This window comes from Uranotaenia lowii, chromosome 1, assembly GCF_029784155.1.
Source record: "Uranotaenia lowii strain MFRU-FL chromosome 1, ASM2978415v1, whole genome shotgun sequence".
In the NCBI taxonomy this organism is placed as follows: domain Eukaryota; kingdom Metazoa; phylum Arthropoda; class Insecta; order Diptera; family Culicidae; genus Uranotaenia; species Uranotaenia lowii.
The window spans coordinates 17,092,919-17,103,570 of NC_073691.1; the positions used below are offsets into that span (position 1 = coordinate 17,092,919).

Sequence of the window (10,652 nt, forward strand, 5' to 3'; positions counted from 1 at the left end):
TTTTTACAATTTTTACAATTTTGACAATTTTGACAATTTTGACAATTTTGACAATTTTGACAATTTTGACAACTTTGACAATTTTCACAATTTTGACAATTTTGACAATTTTGACAATTTTGACAACTTTGACAATTTTTCTACACATCGAAATGAAATGAGAATTATCTTGGATGGAAGCATAATTACAATTTTTTTTTTAATTTTACGCTCAACCCCACAAAAAGTCGGCAGATATGTTTAGGATTGAGAAGCCTACATGAAATCAATTAAAAACTTTCCAAATTACGCTCATGTGGTTGGGAAGCTTTCATTTTTTTTCACCGTGACATCCTAAAAAAGCAGGCTGGAACACACACAAATATCATCATTGAAACCGGGAAAACTCAGTTAGCCATGTTTTTTTTTTTTAACTGTCCTAGCATACTTGACTTCGACAGGAATTTAACTGGTCATCATTATTACCCAAAACCGGAACCGAGTCCGGCTGGAAATAGTTAGTCGGTAAGGCAACGGCCCCTGAAATTCCAACAACCAGGGGGTTGGCAGCTGTTTGCAACGATCTAGTCTGGGTACTTATATCCGACACAACACAAGCTCGTTAAAATGGTGTGGTTTTATCATTAATTTTTATGATCGCTTGTCGATGGATTTTTTTTTCTCTCGTTTCAGTTCGTTCTTTCCGGAAGGAAGCTGCTCGCATGATTTGAATTTCCCTGAAGTTGTTGGGTAATCGAAGCAAGCGGTGTGCTTCGTAAACTGTGGCCCGTTCCAAGGTTCGTTGGGGTGGATAAAAGTTTTTAATTAGTTTAGTTTGCGGTCTTGCGGTGAGCCCTGGACCAAACATCCGGGTTGTTACATCAACTATTTTACGATATTGACCAATATTGGCTGCTGGAAACCGGGCGTAAGTTTTAAATGAAATAATTTCACCTGAAAGTAAATACCCATTCTACCTAATCCTGTTAAACGTTCAAGTGTCACGAGATTGTGTTTTATTCCAGGGAGAAAATAGCAATTTGCAGCACTCTGAGCTGAACAAATAACTTAGAACAACATGGATTACTTCGATTGTAGGAGAATTTTTATATGGATGAGAAAAAAAACATATACACCCTTTCAAAGGTGGAAAAACATGCGAAAAATTGCCACCTGTTAAAGTCTGTGGAAGCAAGTTTTTCCAGAGTTATATATTTATCTAAGAGAAATTTTTGCACGTTAAACCATCATAAATCATACCCGGCAATAGCGGTGCTGTGATAGAAAAAAAACTTTCGCCGTGAATTTGAACCGATTTGGCTCGTGCCGTCCCGGGAAGTAAAAGGAGACGTTAGGAAGCAAGAAAGGATAAGGTTAGCACCACTTTTCGCGCTATTATTGGATTTGAAGCGTGGGAAATTGTTGCGGCTTGAAAACACCAACGGGAGATTGCGTTGCCTTGCAATAGTGATACCGGGTACCATTTTATTAGTTATACGTGTTTAAAAATAACGAAACGTTAAGATTTTATGCCTCTCAAAAACTCTTGAGTGACCTTTTTGTACCGCACTCCAGTGCTGGCCACATGGCGGAAAGTCCCTAGAAGAAAGTGCACCTGATTAGTGTCTATACATTCTACAGAAATCAATTTCGAAACTATTTCCTTAAATTTATTTCAACATTCATCCAACTGTGCCCCCCGCTACAGAAAGCATATTTTTTCTCAACTTTCAAGCTCATCTTGCTACGGAATGAAACATGTTGAAGCTAATTGCTTCTTGTAGGACGACGAATGCTTCCTTCTTCAAGGAACGTTCTTTCTGATCCTGGTCGTCTTCCGGTTCAGTCAGAAGCAAGCTGAAGAAACAATAGATAGATGGGGGCATTTATTACTCGGTCGTTTCTTCCAGACACGCTTCGAGATTATTCCTCTAGCTCAAGTTGTGGAACGAAAGTTTCCCTTTTCTCTAGTCTATTTTTTTTTTTCAAGACGCCCAGATTCAGCCAGGCTTCTCACATGGACAGAACAAATGTGTGTTGCCTCCTCATGTTGGAAAAAAAAACTTAGCTAAAACTAAAACGAACGAAGGCGAAGGCAAGAGTGGGTGATTTGTATGAGTGACATTAATGGGTGTTCCCTGATAGATGGGGTAGCGCATTGAGTGATTATAAATGACCATGATTTGTCATGTAGGTCATTAGGAGAGAGGCCGGGTTGCCCAACTGATGCAGTCATAATAAAATTTTCCCTATCAGATAGGACGCCACAGTCCTTTTCAAGTTGAGCGTCTCAGAATTGGTTGAATTTACATGGACACAGCAGAAGATTAAATTGAGCAAGACGCATGGTTTCCAAAAAACAAAAAACGAAAACGAACTTGACCGCATTATAGGCATGACAGAATTATCTTGACATTGAAAATTATTTCGCCGGGTCCACATGGTTCAGTAGACGGATATGGAAATATTCAATTTGCCGCTGCGGATGTTGAACGAAGAAATGAGCTTTTGGTACGCAACCCTGTTCGTGATAGTCACATTCCGGGGTAAGCTTACTCATGTAATTTGAACAATCAGAACATTGGAAGAAGGTACCCTAGTGATCCAAAAGATTCACTCAACAGAGCTTTGTTTTTAAAAAACAATAAAATTCAAATTATTGATTGTTCCAGAAATTATAAGCACATTTAATGTTAACGGTCATTTTGAATCGAATATTTTTTTCGATTTCTACTGGCTGCGTCCTTTTGTTTACACATTTCTGTACGTGATGACATCAAAAAAACATTTAGTTTGTGATTACATTTCAAAATGCCTGGTCTTACTCCGGAGAAGAGAAAAAGTATCGTGCACAAGTGGTGTACTTTTAGTGAGTCAAAGAAGAGGATGTTAGCGTCGGAGCAGTACGGACAGCTATTGAAAAATATGGTGAACATTGTACATTTGAAGATGAACCGAGAAGTGGTCGAAAATCCGGTCCTGTAAGTCCAGCTATTTAGAGACAAGAAGTTCAGGGATGCCTACAAACAGGAACCAACGACTTCCGTTCGGGATGTGACGAGAAAAGTCGGGACCTCGACTTCCAGCGTTATGCGTGCTAAAGAGGGACTTGGGGTCTTGAGCCCAAGGAAGGAGAAAAAAACCTAAAAGGAACCCAAATCAAGCCGCTTCTGTCAAACCAAGAGCCCGGAAACTGTATGACTCTATGTTTTGTAAAAGTTCTGGGTGCATTATCATGGAAGATGAAACGTATGTGTAATGGGACTATAAAACCCTTCCTGGGAAAGGACAAGGATATTCCCGAAACGGAGAAGGCCATTTTCACCAAAGTGGCATTGAAGTTTCACAAACGGAAAGGTCTCAGGCTCTAAAGGTCTACACATCAGTCAAGAGAACCCCCATTGCAGACATACCCAAACATCGCTTACCCCAACCAACGCTGTCGGATCTCACCCAACACGAACGCCTCGCCGTCAAACATCATGGTGTACTATCAGAACGCACGTGGGCTACGCACCAAGATTGATGAGTTCTATCTCTCAATATTAGACGTCGATCACCATATAATCGTTCTCACAGAAACTTGGCTGAACGATCGCATTACCTCGAACCAGCTTTTAGGGCAACGGTACTCTGTATATCGAAAAGATAGGGACCCACTCACCACCGGGAAGAAGTTAGGCGGCGGTGTTCTCATCGCTGTGTCTAACAAGCTACGATCTCACAGAGTGACTACTCGAAGTGGCAATCAGATCGAGCAATTATGGGTGAAAATTGCCACCCCCCAGAGAAATTTGTTTATAGGAGTCGTTTATTTAAGTCCAGATATCGCAAGTGACAATTCAATTCTTGTTGCGCACATGGAAAGCGTCACCGAAATCCATGACTCTATGAAACCACATGATCTACATCTTTTGTTCGGGGATTATAACCAATCAAACATTCAGTGGACACTTCACCCCAGCGGATATACCTACCCTGATCCTCTTCGCTCTTCGTTTAACGCAGCCAGCTCATTGCTTATTGATAAACTTTCATTTCTGAACCTCAATCAGATTAACACTGTCAATAACGTCAACAACCGAATTCTAGATCTTCTTTTGGTAAATGAAGAAGCGCTTGCTAAATGTTCTACTGAAAATGCTATAGAATCGCTAGTACCCTTAGATTTGCACCACCCCGCCACTGTCACTGTTATCAAAAACGTCCCTATATCAGATTTTCGGGATAGCCAGCCACCAAGTAGACTTAATTTCAAGAGGACTAACTTCGTTCAGCTGAATTCAGCGTTGATGAACATCGACTGGACACCAATATACCAGGCTCACACTGTTGACGATGCTGTTTCACACTTCACGAGTACCTTGAACACTCTATTTGAACAAGTTGTTCCGAAATCTACAGTTGCAAGAAAACCAGCATGGTCCAACAGACATCTTCGCGAGCTGAAACACAGGCGAGCATCAGCATTAAAACATTATTCCCAAAATCGCAACTGCTACACGAAATCTGCTTTTACTAATGCTAGTAGTGAATATAGGAGGTATAATCGAGCTCTATACTCAAGGTACTGCAACTGGATCTAAAACAGCACCCTCAGAAATTTTGGTCGTTTGTCAACGAAAAGCGAAAGGAGAAAGGGCTTCCCAAGGAAATGTTTTTAGATAACCACGAATCCACTACCACTGCTGAGCAATGCGAACTTTTTGCCACACATTTCTCGAGTGTTTTTATCAATGAAACCGTCGACCACACAAAGATTGACAAAGCACTCATGCATGTTCCTGCAGGCGCTATGAACGTCGCTCTCCCCTTGTATACCAAAAGGGAAGTTAAAGCAGCCATTAAGAAAATGAAACCATCCTCCAGTCCCGGCCCTGACGGCATTCCTCCGAATATTTTGAAGAAATGTTCCGATCTCCTCAGCAAGCCCTTACTGTCAATTTTCAACCAGTCACTTGTTACAACTACGTTCCCAAAAGCATGGAAAAAATCGATTATGTTTCCTGCGTATAAAAAAGGTGACAAACGAAATGTTCGGAACTATCGAGGCGTTACTTCGCTCTGTGCGGGGTCAAAAGTACTTGAAATTCTCGTGTCTAAAAGCATTATGACTGTAGCTAAATCTTATTTATCATTTGATCAGCACGGTTTTTTTCCGGGACGATCTATAAGTACCAACCTCACTCTATTTACATCTAACTGCCTGAAATCAATCGAACGGGGATTTCAAATTGACACTGTATACACGGACCTAAAAGCAGCGTTTGATCGTGTGAATTTTAAAATACTACTTGCTAAATTAGATCGACTTGGACTAGCAACTCCATTCGTCAAGTGGATGAAATCATACCTCACCGAGAGGCACGTGTCAGTGAGGCTGGGTTTCAGCGAGTCATCGGTATTTAGTAACTGTTCCGGCGTGCCCCAAGGCAGCAATCTTGGCCCTCTACTGTTCTCGATATTCTTCAATGACGTGCTGATTACTCTACCCATCGCTTCCAAATTAGCCTACGCCGACGACCTTAAAATCTTCGCCACCATCGAAGAAGAATCGGACTGTTTACTTCTACAGAATATCATCGAACTCTTTAATACATGGTGTCATAACAATAGCCTGTGTATAAGCGTCGAGAAATGCGCCGTCATCTCTTTCAGTAGAAGAGTCAATCCTATCTACTGGAATTACAACATCTGCGGTACGCCCATAGAAAGAGTCTCGAACTTCAAGGATTTAGGGGTAATACTCGACGAGTCACTTACTTTTCGCGACCATTACTCCTACATAATCTCGAAAGCAAACAGAAACCTAGGATTTATGACAAGGATCTCGAAAGAATTTCGAGACAGCTACTGTCTTCGATCTCTATACTTTTCTCTAGTGAGATCAATTTTAGAAACCGCATCGATAGTCTGGAGCCCACATACCTCGTACTGGTCCAAGAGAATTGAAGCTGTTCAGTCCAGATTTGTTAAATACGCCCTCCGTTTCCTCCCGTGGAACAACCCCCAGGAATTAACTGACTACCATCACCGCTGCCGTCTGCTAGGAATGGAAACATTGTTGGAAAGAAGGCTGACTGCGCGTGCTGTTTTTATCAAAAAAATCATCGAAGGCGAAATAGACTCACCGGAGCTTTTACGTTTTATCAACCTCAACATTCGACCCAGGGTATTTAGGAGCCGCGAATTTCTTCAGATTGAATATCAACGAACAAACTACGGACAGAATGAACCACTTCGGGCCATGTGCAAAATATTCAATTGGTTTTTCGAGCTGAACGACTTCAACATTTCCATTCACGCTTTTAAAGCTGCGATAAGATCATCAGAAAAACTTTCGAATCTAGTGAACCTCATAAATAGACAAGCATTTTAACTGTTAGGAATTAGTTTTAAATTTCATGGAGACAAAAATTGTCAGATGAATAAATGTCAATAATAATAATGAAAACCAACATCTTCAGGGTCTCCAGGTGCAAAAAATCAGAACAGAAGGCTGTACTGCTAGTATCGGACGCACTCTGCACAGATGCTGCCCGGCGAAGGAGTCACCCTATGCCGATGGCGGACTGATTCCGGTTCCAACTCTTCTGCAGGACAGTCATGATCCGTGTGAACCCATCACGGACCACGCGCCAATTAGTGGCATTCTCACACATCCTCCGCACGATGTTGTCAGCTGTCGTGTCGGGCCCACAGGCGGCAAGTTAATGCGTACCCCTTGGAACATCGGACAGTTGAACACTAAGTGCTCTGGTGTCTCAAATGTGTCATATCCAAACCGATGGTGGTACTGCATGAAGCATCCGTGACCAGTCAAGAACTACGTCATGTAGAAATCCACCTCTCCATGTTTGCGATCCATCCAAAATCCGACATTAGGGATCAAGCGATGGGTTCACAAGCCGCGTTACGAGCTGTCCCACTGGTGCTAACAGTTTGACATCGAGGCCTTTCTGACATGTTTCCGCACATCGGGCATGTGCCTGTGCTCGTAGCAGAAGATATCTTCCTCTAACAAGACCGAGATGGACATGGCCCTCGCCACTGCGTCAGCAGCTACCGTGACACTGTTCGGTATGCGCTGATAACCTGCAGGATCATCAACCGCTGCACGCTGAAGAGCTTCTAGAGATTACACTGGGCTGCCGCTCCGTACCGCAAAATGGACAAGGTCACACTCGCCAAGACCCTCGTTCTGCTGCAGTGGTTCGACAGGGCTCGCTAGAGGGCTTCTGTCGCCATTGCCGCTCTTTTGCAGAGTTGCCTAAAACGTGCCTTTCTACTCGCCTTAATTACCCTGCAGAAGGCAGACCTCGAACTTGCGTCGGCTCTACGCTCCTCTCTCGTGACTGGGTCCTTGCTCCCTGAATATATCGCCTAGCCTGTAGGGAGCGAGTACGCAGGTCTGCGATTCCCTTCGTCCACCAGTAGACGGGTTGCCAAGTGTCTTTCCGCTTGACCCTCCTCGTCATCGTAGCGTCACTTGCGCATGCGAGTACCCTCGTCAGGTTTCCAGCGGACAGGTTTTCCGAGATCCGCTCCCACTTTAACACTTCCACGAAGACGTTCCGGTAGAATTGTGTTGTCTTCCGGAGGCGTGCTTCTGTTGTCGTACCGCTTCTACCTGTCCGCGTACTTGTGCCCACACGATAACTAGCGGATAGCAATGGTCGCTATCGATGAAAGATTCGCTCACCCTCCAGTCACTCGTCCAGCCTGGACTGCAGTGAGTGACGTCGATGATGGATTCACTCCCACTCCTGTGGTAGGTCCTTGTATCGCGTACACTCCCCAGGTCTACGTTCAGCCTTGCCAGGGCTTCTAGTAGAAGTTGACCCCTGAGGTTTGTAAGGGCACTAAACCATTCTACGGCCCATGCGTTGAAGTTCCCGCTGAAGACAACGGGACTTATACCCGTGAGACCCTCAATGATGCTGTTCATCATAGCGCCGAATCTTTCCATGGACCACTTGGGAGTGGGATGTAGCAACTATAGACAAAGATCCCGTTGACTTTGGCTATCACGTAGCCTTTCTCTCTTGCAGTCACTACCTCTTGTATGAGGTATCTTTCTGTAACCCATATCGCTGTAACCCATATCGCATCTGTACCCCCCATAAATAGAGAGTCCAATACATAATGCATTGAATCTAGCAATATGTTGAAAATTGAAAAAACATCTGGGAATAAAACATTTTTCGATAAGCGGTTATCATTACACCCAGTCTTGAAGGATTGTGTTGTTATTTCTCAACCAGGGTAAAAGCATATCGGCCCAACTCAGATTTAGTTCAAGTAGTTGGACTTCAAACTCTTAGATCAGCGGTTAACAATCTGTTATCTAATCGAAATCCCTATCCACCTTGGTGATAAGAAAACTAATGCAATATGTTCACTATTTAAGGGCTACTCCAAGAGTCAATCAACCAATCTAACGTAGTTATCAACCAACTTACCAACTAAATATGTTCAAATTGTCAGTGATCTGTCTGTGTGGGCTGCTGCTAGTTGCCAGCCAAGTGGCAGCTACCGCTTTCCGGGAGTGTCCCAACAAGGCCGCCACCCCGGAGGAGTTCAGCATCGAAGGTTGCGAAAGCTCTCCCTGCTCGCTGAAACCGGGAAGCGCTCTGGTTGCTCATGCCTTCAGAATCAAGTCCACCGTATCGACCAACAACGTACAGGCCTACGTGCGGGTTCAGCTGGCTCCGGGTCTAGAGATTGACTACGAACTATCCGCGGAGCAGCAGAATGCCTGTGCCGGCAGCATCCGGGACTGTCCGCTGGAACAGGGAAAGCTGTTTGACTACACCTTTGCCGAACCTAACCTCAAAGTGCCGCAGGTGACGCTGCCGATTGTGGTTGTGCGAGCCGGCATCCGGGATGGGACCACCGAGATTGCCTGTGTGGAGTTCGACGCCCAGCTGGTTGCCGGAGCCTTCACTGTGGTTTGAAAACGATCTGTTTAGATGATTAAATTTAAAGTTGCAATATTTGAACAAGAATTTTATGTTTGTAGGAAGAAATAAAAAGAAATCACTTTACCGTTCAGTGGAAAAAAACGCCTACTATCGTAAACAAGTCGTTCCAATCAGATAAAACATTAAAGAACATGGGACACTCCTGGAAGACTAGGCTTACTTACAAATCCAGTGAAACGACCCTTGCAGCCAGTTGTTGATTTTCGCTGTTTTGTTGGAAAAATGGCAACGAAAAAAAGTTCCACCGAGGTGGGTGAAACAACGACATCAACAAAAAAAATTGAAATCGATGTGCTTTCCGCTCGCTAGTCTACCTTCCGGGCGCAAGCAAAACGTTATCGGGGCTGGGGCTTATTTCCGTTCGCTGTTTTTCACCATTCCACGAACGACTGACGACGACTGCTGAGATCAAATCTGTCCATTCTAATCACGCAACCGGGTGCAAGTTTGGCAACTTTCTACACGTGTTGTCAGTTGATGTTATTGTTGTTGTCGTCGTCATCGTTGTCGTCGCTACTGGCTACTGCGATCAGCTTTTAGGTTTTTTTTTGCTGCGAAAGCAAACATGGTTTGGAACATAGATAAACAGACTGTAACTGAGACTGTAGACTAAGTAACATGTTCTTAGGATTTCCAATAAAAGAGGTAGTTTTTCGTTACCTTTTTTAAGTAAGAATTTTCTTCAAACTTATAGTTACAATCAAATGTCACACTCAGAGACTGATTTATTCAGACTGTCTACTTGTTTGTGATGTGATTTCCGTTCGCTGTTGGACGTTCCGTGTCCATTTTTTTCCGTCCACACACAACCATTATTGTCAGTAGGACGAAAACACGTGTCCGACTATCATCAGTCAGCTACTGGCTGTGTAGTGCCAGGAAGTTGCATACCGGAAAGGCGCCTCCAGGCGCAACGCCGGAAACAAACTGGTAAACGTGGGACGCAAAAACAAAAATCCCCGACTGAATTATGGATGAGGCCCAACGGATAAACGATCGCCATACCGATGCGTCGTCGCTGGATAGAATGTAATCTTATGGACCACTGGATATTTTTGTAACATCACGTTTTTGTTGTTGACGGTTGATAGCATCAGTTGGTAAACCAGGTGAAAAGCTCGTTTTCAAAGTTTTCAGTCTAATGAAGAACTCGTGATTTGCTAGCTTTAAAGTCGATTTTTTCTGTTCTTCTGTTGGAGATTTTTTGAAAAACATTGCACTAACATTTTGTCTTTTTCCACTTGAAGCCCAAATCAAACCAAAAATCAGCAAAAGCTGGCTTCAAATCTGTACTTTCTGAGCCATTCAGTCTTTTTCCACTGAAAGGCCAAATCAAAACAAAAATCAGCAGAAGCTGGCTTAAAAATCTGCGCTTCCTTAGCCTATCCGTCTTTTTCCACCGGAAGGCTAAATCAAAAGTCAACAGATGCTGCCTTAAAAATTTGCGCTTCTTAAGCCAATTCGACTTTTTCCACTGGAAGGCCAAATCAAAACAAAAATCTGCAGAAGCTGTCTTGAAAATCTGCGCCAGTCTGCAACAGTCTTAAAGATCTGCGCTTCCTAAGTCAGTTCCATGTTTTCCACCGGAAGGCCAAATCGAAATAAACCATCAACAGCAGCAGCCTTGAAAATCTGCGCTTTCTAAGCCAATTCGTCCTTTTCCACTGGAAGGCCAAATCAAAAAAAAAT

The 10,652-nt window shown here is 43.4% G+C and overlaps 2 protein-coding genes across 2 annotated transcripts in view; both read left to right on the forward strand.

Annotated features, from left to right (window-relative positions):
* LOC129758124 (monocarboxylate transporter 12-like) overlaps positions 1 to 3,350 on the forward strand; it is a 19,389-nt gene extending 16,039 nt beyond the window's left edge. The window contains exon 4 of the mRNA XM_055755580.1: positions 3,199 to 3,350. Within this exon, the coding sequence (XP_055611555.1) occupies positions 3,199 to 3,350 (152 nt within the window). The remainder of the gene's footprint in view (positions 1 to 3,198) is intronic.
* Positions 3,351 to 8,428: 5,078 nt separating this feature from the next.
* On the forward strand, positions 8,429 to 9,043 carry LOC129737536 (uncharacterized). Its single transcript, XM_055728929.1, has one exon. It carries the CDS (start codon positions 8,451 to 8,453, stop codon positions 8,934 to 8,936), a length of 486 nt encoding a protein of 161 aa, XP_055584904.1. The 5' UTR covers positions 8,429 to 8,450; the 3' UTR covers positions 8,937 to 9,043.
* The last annotated feature ends 1,609 nt before the right edge of the window (positions 9,044 to 10,652 follow it).